The sequence below is a fragment of the Globicephala melas genome, chromosome 8 (genome assembly GCF_963455315.2).
Source record: "Globicephala melas chromosome 8, mGloMel1.2, whole genome shotgun sequence".
NCBI classification, from domain to species: Eukaryota; Metazoa; Chordata; class Mammalia; order Artiodactyla; family Delphinidae; genus Globicephala; species Globicephala melas.
In genome coordinates, this window is record NC_083321.1 from 47,104,169 (window position 1) to 47,122,168 (window position 18,000).

Genomic DNA, 18,000 nt, shown 5'->3' on the forward strand with positions numbered 1-18,000 from the left:
AAGAGGGAAATATGAATAAAATTGCTTTGTTCTCATCCACCGGATTTTGTGATGCTGCATTTTTCAAATGCTCTTTTAGATATAATGGTAACTTGGTACTCAGGAGTGCTTCATAAACTATTGACTGAATGAATAAAATAATCAAATCATTTAAATCACTTAAAATGAAAATAACATTTTTTTAAAAATTAGGGAGATCAGTGAAATTTTCCAAAAGAACTTTAACTTTCCTTCAATGAAATCCTCTCTCCATCAGTGTTTCACCATGTACTGGCTCTAAAAGTAATAATTGTGACAGTGACCTGACCACATAAATGAATTTAACTTGTTGTAACTTCTACTGGGTTCCTATTCATGGTAATAATTAAAGCTTGAGATTTAAAATATCATTAGTTCTTAATACATGTCAATAATTTTAAGTTCTTAATAATTTCTCATTGAAGGTCTTTTCAGATGCCTAATATAATGTTAATGGATTAGCTTGGCGTCAAAATGATTTTGAAGGCACTGTCTCATTTAGAGTGGCATATTCTGGTCATGATGTTCTAATCAAATTTTGGACTTTTTAGCAAAACCTCCAGGACATTTTCTAGCAGGTATACTTGTTATGTGGTTTGCTTTGAAGTGCAGAGCTGAATGGAATAAACTCCAATTCCTCAGATCAGTTTTGTAAATCATATTTTTATTTCAACTATTTATTCCAATCTTGAAGAGGTAAGGGTGGAAAAATGACATGAAGACATTCCATGGAATTTTAATTTTAACTTCAGTCATTGTTAAAGGTGAAGGGGAAGAAAAATAGTAAGGAATCAGCAGTGGAAAATGAAGGAGTATGCAAGAGAAAGAAACATAGGCTGGAAATTATTCTGTAGGACTAACAAATATATTGTGATGTGAAGGGTTGCTCTTTTCTCTTTGCATTGTAGTTATGGGCAAAGAATACAAGAGGATTCAGGCCAGGTAACCAGCACCCACCTAATACCTATCATGTGCCAGGCAATATGCTGCGGTTAGAGATGTCTCATGTCATCCTCACAAGTCTATGTGCTTGGAATTTCATTTCGATTTTATAAAACATAAAGTGAGTTATAGAGTGCTTAAGTGACTATAGAAGTCGTGAATTTATTCAACACATACTGACTAAATGCATGTGATGGGCCAGGCAATTTTATACATGGGAAACACAAAATGTAACCAGACACATAGGATCTCTGTGATGAAAGAGTGAATGACTGCTTTGGTTTGTGGAGTCAAGGAAGCCCTCTCTGAGGAGGCGATGTGCTTAAATGGAAAACAATGGCAAAAGCAACCAACAGGTGAAGATCAGGGGAGAGAGCATTACTGGCATGTTTCACAGCTAACTCAGAGACCCTAAGGTGGGGCACTCACCTGCCTAAGCAGTCTTCAGGCTAGACCCAAATGGCTTGTCTTTGAGACCACTCCACTCTCTTTCCTCGGGAGGTTTTCCAGTCTATTTCCTCTAAAGGAAACATTTTTCCATTCTTACTGCTTTAGCTATCACTCACCTTGTATAACTCTGTGATTCTAACCTCTACCGTAAAGGAGTCTCTAATTTTCTTTGGCACATTCCCGGGCCAAAATGTCCTCCTAGTATTGAATGTAAGATTTTCAGAACAGAATTGGTCATATTTCCCCCACATGTCAGACTTTTCTCCTGTACTTCCTATTTGAGTTAGTTGCAGTCATTAGAGAGCTACCGTCAGACCCCAATTTTGATTTCTTCCTCACCTTTATACACATAAATTCACTTCCAAAATTCCAGATGTCATTTTGCCATCACCTTTTTTGTTTGTTTTTTTCTCTCTGCCATTGTCCTTGACCTATCCGATAGGGTGAATATGGTGCCTCTGTAGTTTTCTATTAGTCACAAATCTGTTGCATTTTTATTCACTACATTGTGACCAGATATTGGATTCCTAAACAGTTAAGTCACTAATAGTGTCAAAAACAGTGAATGACTATGCACTGCTTATAGGAGGAAACCCAAATACCCCAGCATGATATTTGATGCTCATCGCAAATGGATCCCTAGACACTGCTCCTGGCTCAGTTTCCACCACATCCCTCTAAGTAACCCTACACTCAAAGCAGACAGTAGTGCCCTCTCTTTTCCAAACACATCATGATCCTTCATGTTGCTGTGCCCTTGCATGTGGGGTTCCCTCTGCCACAACTTCTCCTCCTCCATTTTGTTTCCTATAGACTTTTACTCATTTTTCAGGACCCAGCTTGGATTACTTTGATTCCTCATCCTCTCTTGTTGTCCACATTTTCTAGATTCCAGGATCCTGAATAAGAAATGTCTCCCGCATTCTACTTACTCACTCGTGGATTTTTGCCACAGCCTCTACTTTTTCCCTCTCCCAGTCCTTTCCTTCACCTGCTACCAGCTTTTCTACGTCCAATCTACAATCACTGTACATTCCATTTTAGATTTTTAGGTACCTTTTGCTTACAAAGTAGATAATTCTAATAACTTCTAGGCTTCATTGCATGCTTCAGTTACACCATCTCATATATCCTCACGGCTGTCCCAAGAGATAAGTGCCATTATCATGACCATGTTTGTAGTGAGGAACCTATGGCCTGGAGAGTTACTTAATCTGCCAGAAGTGATATAGCTGGTAAGTGTACATGTATAACATATACAAAGCAAGGCAGTCAGGGTCTAGAGAGCCAGTTGCTTGGCTAGTTGATTATAAGGCTTCCCTCAGTGCAACTGCACTAACCACATTTCCTGCCTCAAACCTCCCCTATATGGGGACCATCCCACTGTTTGCAAAAAACAGTTTATCCTTTGTGACTCTTCTACTTTGTGCATGTTGTTTTCTATAAGTTGTAGTGTTCTTCTTGCCCTTTTATGACTGCTAAAAACAGCATTCTTAGAAAGACGATTGAAATGTCTTGTCCCTCGGAATTCTCCTCAAACCTCCCTATGTGTGTTAGTCATTTCTTCTTTTAGGTTTACATCATTTTATTGTGAGGAGGTTGGGTTTGTTTGTTTTTTTTTCCTGCCATGTGGCATGTGGGATGTTAGTTCCCAAACCACAGATCGAACCCGTTCCCCCTGCAGTGGAAGCGTGGAGTCCTAACCACTGGACTGCCAGGGAATTCCCAGGAGGTTGGGTTTTTGTTGTTGTTGTTTGGGTTGTTTTGTGTGTGTGTGTGTGTGTGCGCGCGCGCGTGTGTGTGCTTGAATCCTGTACTACACAGAGCAGAGACTTTTTAAAAATTTTGTATGCCCCAACTTGCATCCTGAGCTTAGTGATGGTAGAATTTTCACTAAGGTTAGTTGAGAGGCTATAGGGAAAAAATCCATATTCTCCAGAAAGCGTCCATGCTTATACTTCAGTGCATTTGTTAACCCCTCTTCAATATGCCACTTGTTCTCCTTAGTATTTATTTTGTTTGATGTGTACTAAACATAGTTGGTTTCTCTCTAAATAGTTTTAAGAATAATGTCACGTAGCATTGCCAACGCATGTATAGATGCTTTCTACATTCTCTTTTATTAAAAAAATTTTTTTTGAATTTATTTTTTTTAATATAGCAGGTTCTTATTAGTTATCCATTTTATACATATTAGTGTATACATGTCAATCCCAATCTCCCAATTCATCACACACACACCCCCGACCCACTGCTGCTTTCCCACCTTGGTGTCCATACGTTTGTTCTCTACATCTGTGTCTCAATTTCTCCCTGCAAACCGGTTCATCTGTACCATTTTTCTAGGTTCCACATATATGCATTAATATACGATATTTGCTTTTCTCTTTCTGACTTACTTCCCTCTGTATGACAGTCTCTAGATTCATCCACCTCTCAACAAATGACCCAATTTTATTCCTTTTTATGGCTGAGTAATATTCCATCATGTGTATGTACCACAACTTCTCAATCCATTTGTCTGTCGATGAGCATTTAGGTTGCTTCCATGACCTGGCTATTGTAAATAGTGCTGCAATGAACATTGGGGTACATGTGTCTTTTTGAATTATGGTTTTCTCTGGGTATATGCCCAGTAGTGGGATTGCTGGGTCATATGGTAATTCTATTTTTAGTTTTTTAAGGAACCTCCATACTGTTCTCCATAGTGGCTATATCAGTTTATGTTCCCACCAGCAGTGCAAGAGGGTTCCCTCTTCTCCACACCCACTCCAGCATTTGTTGTTTGTAGATTTTCTGATGCTGCCCATTCTAACTGGTGTGAGGTGACACCTCATTGTAGGTTTGATTTGCATTTCTCTAATGATTAGTGATGTTGAGCAGCTTTTCATGTGCTTCTTGGACATCTGTATGTCCTCTTTGGAGAGATGTCTACTTAGGTTTTTTGCCCATTTTTGGATTGGGTTGTTTGTTTTCTATTTTATTTATTTATTATTTATTTTTTATACAGCAGGTTCTTATTAGTCATCAATTTTATACACATCAGTGTATACATGTCAATCGCAATCGCCCAATTAATCACACACACCCCCCACCCCGCCGTGGTTTTCACCCCTTGGTGTCTATACGTTTGTTCTCTACATCTGTGTCTCAATTTCTGCCCTGCAAACCGGTTCATCTGTACCATTTTTCTAAGTTCCACATATATGCATTAATATACGATATTTGTTTTTCTCTTTTGGACTTACTTCACTCTGTATGACAGTATCTAGATCCATCCACGTCTCAACAAATGACTCAATTTTGTTCCTATTTATGGCTGAGTAATATTCCATTGTATATATGTACCACAACTTCTTTATCCATTAGTCTGTCGATGGGCATTTAGGTTGCTTCCATGACCTGGCTATTGTAAATAGTGTTGCATTGAACATTGGGGTACATGTATCTTTTTGAATTATGGTTATCTCTGGGTATATGCCCAGTCGTGGGATTGCTGGATCATATAGTAATTCTATTTTTAGTTTTTTAAGGAACCTCCATACTGTTCTCCATAGTGGATGTATCAGTTTACATTCCCACTAACAGTGCAAGAGGGTTCCCTTTTCTCCACACCCTCTCCAGCATTTGTTGTTTGTAGATTTTCTGAATGCCCATTCTGACTGGTGTGAGGTGATACCTCATTGTAGTTTTCATTTGCATTTCTCTAATAATTAGTGATGTTGAGCAGCTTTTCATGTGCTTCTTGGCCATCTGTATGTCTTCTTTGGAGAAATGTCTATTTAGGTCTTCTGCCCATTTTTGGATTGGGTTGTTTGTTTCTTTAATATTGAGCTGCATGAGCTGTTTATATATTTTGGAGATTAATCCTTTGTCCGTTGATTCGTTCTCCCATTCTGAGGGTTGTCTTTTCGTCTTATTTATGGTTTTCTTTGCTGTGCAAAAGCTTTGAAGTTTCATTAGTTCCCATTTGTTTATTTTTGTTTTTATTTCCATTACTCTAGGAGGTAGATCAAAAAAGATCTTGCTGTGATTTATGTCAAAGAGTGTTCTTCCTATGTTTTCCTCTAAGAGTTTTATAGTGTCCAGTCTTACATTTAGGTCTCGAATCCATGTTGAGTTTATTTTTGTGTATGGTGTTAGGGAGTGTTCTAATTTCATTCTTTTACATGTAGCTGTCCAGTTTTCCCAGCACCACTTATTGAAGAGACTGTCGTTTCTCCATTGTATATCTTTGCTTCCTTTGTCATAGATTAGTTGACCATAGGTGCGTGGGTTTACCTCTGGGCTTTCTAACTTGTTCCATTGATCTATATTTCTGTTTTTGTGCCAGTACCGTATTGTCTTGATTACTGTAGCTTTGTGGTATAGTCTGAAGTCAGGGAGTCTGATTCCTCCAGCTCCGTTTTTTTCCCTCAAGACTGCTTTGGCCTTTTGGGGTCTTTTGTGTCTCCATACAATTTTTTGCGGTACGCGGGCCTCTCACTGCTGCGGCCTCTCCCGTTGCGGAGCACAGGCTCCGGACGCGCAGGCCCAGCGACCATGGCTCACGGGCCCAGCCGCTCCGCGGCATGTGGGATCTTCCCGGACCGGGTCACGAACCCACGTCCCCTGCATCGGCAGGCGGACTCTCAACCACTGTGCCACCAGGGAAGCCCTCCATACAATTTTTAAGATTTTTTGTTCTAGTTCTGTAAAAAATGCCATTGATAATTTGATAGGGATTGCATTGAATCTGTAGATTGCTTTGGGTAGTATAGTCATTTTCACAATATTGATTCTTCCTATCCAAGAACATGGTGTATCTCTCCGTCTCTTGATATCATCTTTAATTTCTTTCATCATTGTCTTATAGTTTTCTGCATACAGGTCTTTGTTCTCCCTAGGTAGGTTTATTCCTAGGTATTGTATTCTTTTTGTTGCAGTGGTAAATGGGAGTGTTTCCTTAATTTCATTTTCAGATTTTTCATCATTAGTGTATAGGAATGCAAGAGATTTCTTTGCATTAATTTTGTATCCTGCCACTTTACCAAATTCATTGATTAGCTCTAGTAGTTTTCTGGTGGCATCTTTAGGATTCTCTATGTATAGTATCATGTCATCTGCAAACAGTGACAGTTTTACTTCTCCTTTTCCAAATTGTATTCCTTTTATTTGTTTTTCTTCTCTGATTGCCGTGGCTAGGACTTCCAAAACTATGTTGAATAATAGCGGTGAGAGTGGACATCCTTGTCTTTTTCCTGATCTTAGAGGAAATGCTATCAGTTTTTCACCATTGAGAATGATGTTTGCTGTGGGTTTGTCATATATGGCCTTTATTATGTTGAGGTAGGTTCCCTCTCTGTCCACTTTCTAGATAGTTTTTCTGATAAATGGGTGATGAATTTTCTCAAAAGCTTTTTCTGCATCTATTGAGATGATCACATGGCTTTTCTCCTTCAATTTGTTAATATGGTGTATCACATTGATTGATTTGCGTATATTGAAGGATCCTTGCATCCCTGGGATAAATCCCACTTCATCATGGTGTATGATCCTTTTAATGTGTTGTTGGATTCTGTTTGCTAGTATTGTGTTGAGGATTTTTGCATCTATATTAATGAGTGATAGTGGTCTGTAATTTTCTTTCCTTGGAGTATCTTTGTCTGGTTTTGGTATCAGGGTGATGGTGGCCTCATAGAATGAGTTTGGGAGTGTTCCTTCCTCTGCAATTTTTTGGAAGAGTTTGAGAAGGATGGGTGTTAGCTCTTCTCTAAATGTTTGATAGAATTCACCTGTGAAGCCATCTGGTCCTGGACTTTTGTTTGTTGGAAGGTTTTTTTTTTTTTTTTTTTTTTTTGCGGTACACGGGCCTCTCACTGTTTTGGCTTCTCCCGTTGCGGAGCACAGGCTCCAGACATGCAGGTTCAGTGGCCATGGCTCACGGGCCTATCCACTCCATGGCATGTGGGATCTTCCCATACCAGGGCACCAACCTGTGTCCCCTGCATTGGCAGGCGGACTCTCAACCACTGCGCCACCAGGGAAGCCCTGTTGGAAGATTTTTAATCACAGTTTCAATTTCATTACTTGTGATTGGTCTGTTTATATTTTCTGTTTCTTCGTGGTTCAGTCTTTGAAGGTTATACCTTTCTAAGAATTTGTCCATTACTTCCAGGTTGTCCATTTTATTGGCATAGAGTTGCTTGTAGTAGTCTCTTATGATGCTTTGTATTTCTGCGGTGTCTGTTGTAACTTCTCCTTTTTCTTTTCTAATTTTATTGATTTGAGTCCTCTCCCTCTTTTTCTTCATGAGTTTGGCTAACCATTTATCAATTTCGTTTATCTTCTGAAAGAGCCAGCTTTTAGTTTTATTGATTTTGCTATTGTTTTCTTTGTTTCTATTTCAGTTATTTCTGCTCTGATCTTTATGATTTCTTTCCTTCTGCTAACTTCGGGTTTTGTTTGTTGTTCTTTCTCTTGTTCCTTTAGGTGTAAGGTTAGATTATTTATTTGAGATTTTTCTTGTTTCTTGAGGCAGGCTTGTATAGCTGTAAACTTTCTTCTTAGAACTGCTTTTGCTGCATCCCATAGGTTTTGGATTGTAATGTTTTCATTATCATTTGTCTTTAGGTATTTTTTGATTTCCTTTTTGATTTCTTTAGTGTTATCTTGGTTATTTAGTAACGTATTGTTTAGCCTCCATGTGTTTGTGTTTTTTACGTTTTTTCCCCTGTATTTCATTTCTAATCTCATAGCATTGTGGTCAGAAAAGATGCTTGATATGATTTCAATTTTCTTAAATTTACTGAGGCTTGATTTGTGACCCAAGATTTGATCTATCCTGGAGAATGTTCCATGCGCACTTGAGAAGAAAGTGTAATCTGCTGTTTTTGGATGGAATGTCCTATAAATATCAATTAAATCTGTCTGGTTTATTGTGTCATTTAAAGCTTCTCTTTCCTTATTTATTTTCATTTTGGATGATCTGTCCATTGGTGTAAGTGAGGTGTTAAAGTCCCCCACTATTATTGTGTTACTGTCAATTTCCTCTTTTATAGCTGTTAGCAGTTGCCTTATGTATTGAGGTGCTCCTATGTTGGGTGCATATATATTTATAATTGCTATATCTTCTTCTTGGATTGATCCTTTGATCATTATGTAGTGTCCTTCCTTGTCTCTTGTAACATTCTTTCTTTTAAAGTCTATTTTATCTGATATGAGTATTGCTACTCCAGCTTTATTTTTATTTCCATTTCCATGGAATCTTTTTCAATCCCCTCACTTTCAGTCTGTATGTGTCCCTAGATCTGAAGTGGGTCTCTTGTAGACAGCATATATATGGGTCTTGTTTTTGTATCCATTCAGCAAGCCTGTGGCTTTTGGTTGGAGTGTTTAATCCATTCACGTTTAAGGTAATTAACGATATGTATGTTCCTGTGACCATTTTCTTAATTGTTTTGTGTTTGTTTTTATAGATCCTTTTCTTCTCTAGTGTTTCCCACTTAGAGAAGTTCCTTTAGCATTTGCTGTAGAGCTGGTTTGGTGGTGCTGGATTCTCTTAGCCTTTGCTTGTCTGTAAAGGTTTTTTTTTTTTTTTTTTTTTTGGTAAAGCTTTTGATTTCTCCATCGAATCTGAATGAGATCCTTGCCAGGTAGAGTAATCTTGGTTGTAGGTTCTTCCCTTTCATCACTTTAATTATATCATGCCACTCCCTTCTGGCTTGTAGAGTTTATGCTGAGAAATCAGCTGTTAACCTTATGGGAGTTCCCTTGTATGTTATTTGTCATTTTTCCCTTGCTGCTTTCAATAATTTTCGTTTGTCTTTAATTTTTGACAATTCGATTATTATGTGTCTAGGCGTGTTTCTCCTTGGGTTTATCCTATATGGGACTTGCTGCGCTTCCTGGACTTGTGTGGCTATTTCCTTTCCCATATTAGGGAAGTTTTCGACTATAATCTCTTCAAATATTTTCTCAGGTCCTTTCTCTGTCTCTTCTCCTTCCGGGACCCTTATAATGTGAATGTTGTTGCATTTAATGTTGTCCCAGAGGTCTCAGGCTGTCTTCATTTCTTTTCATTCTTTTTTCTTTATTCTGTTCTGCAGCAGTGAATTCCACCATTCTGTCTTTCAGGTCACTTATCCATTCTTTTGCCTCAGTTATTCTGCTATTGATTCCTTCACGTGTAGTTTTCATTTCAGTTATTGTATTCTTCATCTCTGTTTGTTTGTTCTTTAATTCTTCTAGTTCTTTGTTAAACATTTCTTGCATCTTCTTGATCTTTACCTCCATTCTTTTTCCAAGATTCCTGGATCATCTTCACTATCGTTACTCTGAATTCTTTTTCTGGAAGGTTCCCTATCTCCACTTCATTTTGTTGTTTTTCTGGGGTATTATCTTGTTCCTTCATCTGGTACATAGCCCTCTGCCTTTTCATCTTGTCTGTCTTTCTGTGAATGTGGTTTTTGTTCCACAGGCTGCAGGATTGTAGCTCTTCTTGCTTCTGCTCTCTGCCCTCTGGTGGATGAGGCTATCTAAGAGGCTTGATGGGAGGGACTGGTAGTGGGTAGAGCTGAGTGTTGCTCTGGTGGGCAGAGCTCGGTAAAACTTTAATCCACTTGACTCTTGATGGGTGGGGCTGGGTTCCCTCCCCGTTGGTTGTTTGGCCTGAGGCAACCCAACACTGGTGCCTATCTGGGCTCTTTGGTGGGGCTAATGACAGACTCTGGGAGTGCTTATGCCAAGGAGTACTTCCCAGAACTTCTGCTGCCGGTGTCCTTGTCCCCATGGTGAGCCACAGCACCCCCCCGCCCCCGCCTCTGCAGGAGACCCTCCAACACTAGCAGGTTGGTCTGGTTCACTCTCCCCTGGGGTCACTGCTCCTTCCCCTGGGTCCCGATGCGCACACGACTTTGTGTGTGCCCTCCAAGAGTGGAGTCTCTGTTTCCCCCAGTCCTGTGAAAGTCCTGCAATCAGTTCCCACTAGGCTTCGAAGTCTGATTCTCTAGGCATTCCTCCTCTCGTTGCCGGACCCCCAGGTTGGGAAGCCTGATGTGGGGCTCAGAACCTTCACTCCAGTGGGTGGACTTCTGTGGTATAAGTGTTCTCCAGTTTGTGAGTCACCCACCCAGCAGTTATGGGATTTGATTTTACTGTGATTGTGCCCCTCCTACCATCTCATTGTGGCTTCTCCTTTGTCTTTGGATGTGGGGTATCTTTTTTGGTGAGTTCCAGTGTCTTCCTGTCAATGATTGTCCAGCAGCTAGTTGTGATTCTGGTGTTCTTGCAAGAGGGAGTGAGAGCACGTCCTTCTACTCCACCATCTTGGTTCCTCCTCTATGCTCCCTATTATAGGAGCAGTTATGGCAATTGTGTCTTATTTGATGCCACAGAAAGTGAAGCATATTGTCCAGGCCGGAAGGTAATAGTCCTCTTTTCTTTGTTCCAAGTTTAGAGGGGGAGAGGGGAAATACACTTTATTCATTAAACAAACATGTATTAAATACTGGTATGTATTTACTTTTTTTCTTTGCTGAGTCATGCATTTATTTATTTATTTTAACTAATTTCATCCCTAGTTTCCTAGTCTTTTGCCTGTTTTTTTTATCGTTAAACTATGTTGATTTACAACATTATGTTAGTTTCAGGTGTACAACTTCAGATTCTTTTCCATTATAGTTTATTACAAGTTATTGAATATAGTTCCATGTGCTATAAGGTAAATCCTTGTTGTTTTCTATTTTATATATAGTAGTATGTATCTTTTAACCCCATACTCCTAATTTATCCCTTCCCTTCCCCTTTCCCCTTTGGTAACCATAAGTTTGTTTTCTATGCCTGTGAGTCTGCTTCTGTTTTGTAAATAAGTTGATTTGTATTTTTTTAGATTCTAAATATGTGATATCATATAATTTGTCTTTCTCTTTCTGACCTACTTCACTTAGTATGATAATCTCTAGGTCCATCCATGTTGCTGCAAATGGTGCTATTTCTTTCTTTTTTATGTCTGAGTAATATTCCATTGTGTGTGTATGTGTGTGTGTGTATAATATATATATATATACACACACATATATATATATATCACATTTTCCTTATCCATTCATCTGTCAGTGGACATTTAGATTGCTTCCATGTCTTGGCTGTTGTGAATAGTGCTGCTATGAACATAAGGGTGCATGTATCTTTTCGAATTAGAGTTTTCATCTTTTCCCAATATTGCACAGGACTGGAATTTCTGGATCATATGGTAACTCAATTTTTAGTTTTTTAAGGAACTTCCCAGCTATTTTCCATAGTGGATGCAGCAATTTACATTCCCACCAACAGTGTAGGAGGGTCCCCTTTTCTCCACCACCTCTCCAGTGTTTATTATTTGTGGACTTTTTAATGACAGCCATTCTGATTGCCATGAGATGATATCTCATTGTAGTTTTGATTTGCATTTCTTTAATTATTAGCTAATATGGAGCTATTTTTCATGTGCCTGTTGGCCGTCTGTATGTCTTCTTTGGAGAAATGTCTATTTGGGTCTTCTACCCATTTTTGATTGGGTTGTTTGGTTTTTTGATATGGAGTTGCGTAAGCTGTCTGTATATTTTGGAAATTAAGCTCTTGTTGGTAGCATCATTTGCAAATATTTTCTCCCATTCCATAGGTTGTCTTTTCATTTTGTTTGGTTTCTTGCTGTACAAAAGCATAATTTTGATTACGTGCCATTTGTTTTCTTTTTGCTTTTATTTCTATTACCTTGGGAGACTGAACTAAGAAAATATTACTGCAGTTTATGTCTGAGAATGCTTCGCCTTTGTTCTATCTAGGATTTTTATGGTGTCATGTCTTATATTTAAATCTTTAAGCCATTTTGAGTTTGTGTGTGTGTGTATGGTGTGAGAGAGTGTTCTAACTTCAGTGATTTACGTGGGGCTGCCCAGCTTTCCCAATACCACTTGCTGAAGAGACTGTCTTTTCTCCGTTGTACCATCTTGCCTCCTTTGTCAAAGGTTAATTGACTGTAGGTGTGTGGGTTTATTTTGGGGCTGTCTTTGTTTGTTCCATTGATCATATGGCTGTTTTTGTGCCCAAACCATGTGGTTTTGATTACTGTAGCTTTGTAGTATTGTCTAAAGTCTGGGAGGGATGTGCCTCCAGGTTTGTTCTTTTTCCTCAGAGTTGCTATGTTAATTCTGGGTCTTTTGTGGTTCCATATAAATTTTATGATTATTTGTTCTAGCTCTGTGAAAAATGTCATGGGTAATTTGATAGGGATCACATTAAATCTGTAGATTGCCTTGGTAGCATGGCCATTTTAACAATATTAATTATTGCAATCCAAGAGCATGGGATATCTTTCCATTTCTTTGTATCATCTTCAATTTCCTTTATCAGTGTTCTAGTTCTCAGCATATAGGTGTTTCATATCCTTGGTTAGGTTTATTCCTAAGTATTTTTTTGCCGCAATTTTAAATGGGATTTTTTTTTTTACTTTCTGATATTTCATTGTTAGTATAAAGAAATGCAAGTTTTCTGCATATTAATCTTGTTCCTGCTACCTTGCTGAATTCATTTATTAGTTCTAATAGTTTTTATGTGGAGTCTTTAGGGTTTCGATAGAGTATCATGTCATCTGCATACAGTGACAGTTTTACCTCTTCCCTTCCAATTGGGGTACCTTTTATTTCTTTTTCTAATTGCTGTGGTTAGAACTTCCAATACTATGTTGAATAGAAGAGATGAGAGTGGGCATCGTTGTTTTGTTCTAGAATTTAGTGGGAAGGCTTTCAGCTTTTCAGCCTCGAGTATTATATTAGCTGTGGGTTTGTTGTAAGTGCTGTTGGTATGTATTGATACTATCACATTGCTAGGTGATGTGGCTATATCTTAATGGGTCTTGAAATGTATTGAAAGAGACAGTGAACAACATTTAGTACATGTCCCATTTAACTAAATGACAGAGAAAACAATTTAATTGGAAATAATTAGTCAGTGCATCTAGAAAGAAAACAAGGGAAGCTTCCTGGGGGAAGATGGCACTCCATTTACTCACTGAACTCTCATGACATAAACCTTTATATTTACCGTATTTTGCTGCAGGTAGGATACGAAATGGTAAAATAGCTCTCTGCTCTGACTAGTATAGAAGTCAGATAGATATGTTAAAATGTCATCCTAATACAATCAGATATGAACACAGAACTCATTAACTCAATCAGAGTGATTGAAGATGATTTTTTAGGAAGATGACTTTTTTTTTGTAGAATTCCATTTTAATAAAATTCAAAAGCAATCAAGATGAAACTGTATTTTTTCTGTAACATATATATGTGTAATGAAATTATTTTATTGAATGGAAGATTCTTTAAATTCTATAGTGCTTTTCAATTTTAAAAGTTTCACACACATGATTTTGTATAATCCCATAATAAGCCTTTTTCCCCCCTTACCCCTTTATTGCCCCGCCTCCCTTCTCTCTCTGTACTGGTAACCACTAGTTTGTTCTCTATATCTGTAAGTCAGCTTCTTTTTTGTTTTATTCACTACTGTGTTGTATTTTCAGATTCCACATATAAGTAATATCATACAGTATTTGTCTTTCTCTGTTTGATTTATTTCAGTTAACGTTCTCAAAATCCATCCATGTTGCTGCAGATGGCAAAATTTCATTCTTTTTTGTGGATGAGTAGTATTCCATTTGTGTGTGTGTGTGTGTGTGTGTGTGTATATATATATATATGGTGTATATACATGTGTGTTTCCATTCATCTGTTGATGGATACTTAGCTTTCTTCCATACCTTGGGAATAGTAAATAATACTATGAACACTGGAGTGCATGTGTCTTTTTGAATTAGCGTTTTGGGGTTTTTTTGGGTTTTATACCCAGGAATGGAATTGTTGGGTCATATGGCTGTTCTCTTTTTAGTCTTTTGAGAAACTTCTATACTGTTTTCCCCAGTGGTTGCACCAATTTACATTTAGGGAGGTGACATTTAAACTGGGTTTGAAACAAAGACTGTGGTTTAAGAAGCAGGGGGGAAGAACATTGCAAATAGAGAAACAACGTGTGCACAGTAGGAGAGCCACCAAGGGGCCTTCCATGCTTGGGAGATGATGGGATGCTTTCCATGTAGAGGAGGTTGGTGGCAGAAGATGAGATGGACAGGTAAACCTTGAATGCCATGCTAGGGCACTTACAGGGACACTTTAACTTTACTAGTTAAGAAGGTCTTCTCCCAAGTGACTCTGCCTGGGTATAAATACCAGCTCCTCCTTTAACAAACTTTATCACCTTCACAAATTAAGTAACTCCCTAAGCCATAGTTTCCTTATTTCAAACATGAACACAATACTTCTATTTATCTCGTAAGGTATTTAAGAGAATAAATGAGAGAGATGGTCTGATTACATTGGCTATCTCGATATTCTGTAAGTATGTCAAGCTCATTCCCACCATGGGGTCTTTGCAGTAGTGTTTCCTGCAAGTGTCATGTTTTACCCCTAGATCTTATATGGTGCATTCTTATCAATTCTAGTCGCAAAGTAAGTATCAGTTCCATAGAAAAGGCTTTCCTGACTCTACAATTGGAAGTAGCCACCTAGTCCCACACTCTCATACCACTTTCCTTTAATTCTCTTCATGGCATTTTTCTCAGTCTGAGATAGGAAAGGTCATATGTGTCTTATCACATGTTATATTTCCCATCAGAGAATTGACTAATACATCATAGACATTAAATAAATATTTTTGGAATTAATTCATTGACTTTGCATAGTCAGTTAAGCACCCTGTACCTTGGTTTCAATGTTTGTAGCATCAGGATTGAAATACCTACCACACAGAATTGTTGGGAGAAACCTAGTGAGAAAATTCTATCAAACACACAGCGTATTGTCCAGTATATTTCAGATTTTGAATAAATACTGGTTACCTGCATCACCGCCTTGTAAATTTTTTCCAGTGTTTCAGTACATAAAGAACACACAGACTTTCCAGATAAAGGTATATTTTCTCTTTTCTTCAAGCTTTGTGGATCCTACAAAATACTTTCCAGTGTTGTCTCTACCAGTCTTTCCCCACCCTACAACTCCACACCAATGTCTTCTCACTGTTTTCCTTTCATTCCCTAGTGCCTGAAACCAAGCTATGTATTGTTTGGAAACTCTGTATGTTACTTTCATGCTGTCATCTCAAACACAGAGTGGATAATTTTAACAGTGGATGAAAATGACCTGAGGAAGTTGAGTTCTTAAAAGAGCTGTGCTGCAAAGAAGTCCTGTCCACCAGTATATCAGCTAGATTTATCCTGGAAGTTTTCCTGAAAAGCTCAAGAATTGATCAGAACATCATGAACCAGATGAGCCATCCAGGATGAGAATAGTCTATCCATAACCATTTTGCTTCCAAGATCTGCCTGAATGACAGACAATTATTGAAAAACTCCACTTCAACTCATTGTTATGTACAGAAAATAGTACAAATTTCAAAATGGTAGATTCTCTTATTAAGTCATTGGCATAATTGTCAGCCAAGCAGCCACTGCCTTCTGGAGAGCACCTCTGAGGATAGAATTATTTTCCAAGAATGTTTGGAAGCCATTCGAAAAATCTTCCTTACTTCTCCTTAGGTTAGTATTGATTCATTCAACATTGTTAAGTACGTATGTATGCCAGGCTGTGATTAGACCACACATAAACATTGTATACCCTTTACTCCTCATACTCCTGTAGGTGAGAAAATGAACTTTTTTTTTCATATTTCCCTCATTCATTCAGATTCTGACTGTAGAAGATAGAAAGGGGTGATAAATTAGGGGGTTCCCAGAATATATTTGGGGCTACTCTGTGGCATTTACATACATTCTCCTATGAGAATCTTTTTCTTCATCACTCTGAGTCCTGACCTGGAATTCAGCCAGGTACATTTAACTTCCATTTCTCAGGCTTTCTCATTAAGAGTTGTCTGTCAGTGTCCTCGATTAAAGGCCAGGTGACGTCAGTGCTTTCTACAATCTTACCAGAGTCTTGACCCCAAGAACCTCTGCACCTTTGGAGGAGAGTCGTTATGTGCACCAGGAGGATGGACAATCATACCACAGTGAGCACATTCCTTCTGTGGGGATTTTCCAGTTTCCCAGACAGGCAAGATCTCTCCTTCGTGATGATTTTCTTCTCCCATGTGACCATCCTGGTTGCAAATGTGTCCATAATGGTGGCCATCAAGCTCAGTCACAATCTTCACACCCCCACGTACTTTTTCCTCTGTGGTTTGTCCTTTTCAGAAACCTGTACCACTATGGTAATCACCCCCCGCATGCTAGTGGACTTGCTATCAGAAAGCAAGACCATTTCTCTTCTGAGCGTGGCACACAGATGTTTTTCTTCTTTGGCTTGGGAGCTAACAACTGCTTACTCTTGGCTGCCATGTCCTATGACCATTACACTGCTATTCACAACCCGCTGCACTACACCATCTTGATGACCCAAAAGATCTGCTGTCAGCTCATGACAGCTTCTTGTGTTACTGGGATTGTGGTGTCACTGTGCATTGTCCTTGTAGTATTCAACTTGTCGTTCTGTGACTCCAGCACCATCAAGCACTTTTTTTGTGACGTTACATCTGTAGTCTCCCTTGCCTGGGATTACACCTTTTTTCAGAAAAAGGTTCTTCTTGCCTTCTCTGCCTTTGTTTTGGTGGGGAGCTTTATTTTCATTATGATTTCCTGTGTCTTCATTGGGTCCATAGTTATGAGGATGCCATCTGCCCAGGGGAGGTATAAGGCCTTCTCCACTTGCTCCTTCCACCTCACTGTGGTGTGCATACACTATGGATTTGCTGGCTTTGTCTATCTGAGACCCAAGGACAGTGACTCATTCCGTGAAGATACGCTGATGCCTGTGACATATACAGTACTGACACCTCTGCTTAATCCCATCGTTTACAGTCTAAGAAACAAAGAAATGAAAATATCCCTAAAGAAAGTACTAGGCAATATATGTAGGTTTTCTCCTAGATGGTAAATAAAAGAGCTCTGAACACTTTTTAAAATTTTTACAGAGCATTGATAAAGTAGAGAAAGTGGAGAAAGTGGAGTACTTCCAATAAAAATCATCACTTTGTATACAAAGCAATTAAAGTGTGTTCTAACTGCCTGATATGCTCTGGTCTCACTTCTTTCTTACTATGAAACCAGATGTAGTTTTAAAATATTTTAAAAGGAAATAAAATATTCTAAAATATTATTACATATATATGTACATACACAGATATACACATACATGCATACACACATGCACATATGTATGTAGTAAATGTATCAAAAATGTTTTAGAATACTCTATTTTCATAATTTTGGTTTCCTTTGGAGAAGGAAGAAAATTATATTGAAAAGAAGAAAGAAGGAAAGAGAGAGGGAGAGAGAGACAGAGAGAGAAGGCGGGGAAAGAGAAAGATCACTGATTTACTTAATCAAAAAAAGAGAAAGCACAAACACAAATTTAGCGTTGAAATGAGTGAAAGACCACAATGCAGAGAAATTTCAAAACGTTTTTTATTTTTTAATTAAAAAAATTTTTTTAACATCTTTATTGGAGTATAATTGCTTTACAATGG

The 18,000-nt window shown here is 38.3% G+C and overlaps 1 protein-coding gene across 1 annotated transcript; it reads left to right on the forward strand.

Annotated features, from left to right (window-relative positions):
• The first annotated feature begins 16,467 nt into the window (after nucleotides 1-16,467).
• LOC115839435 (olfactory receptor 10T2-like) lies at nucleotides 16,468-17,408 on the forward strand. Its single transcript, XM_030831076.2, is given in 2 exon segments — nucleotides 16,468-16,741; nucleotides 16,744-17,408. Coding segments are annotated over 2 exon segments (939 nt in total).
• Nucleotides 17,409-18,000: the final 592 nt, after the last annotated feature.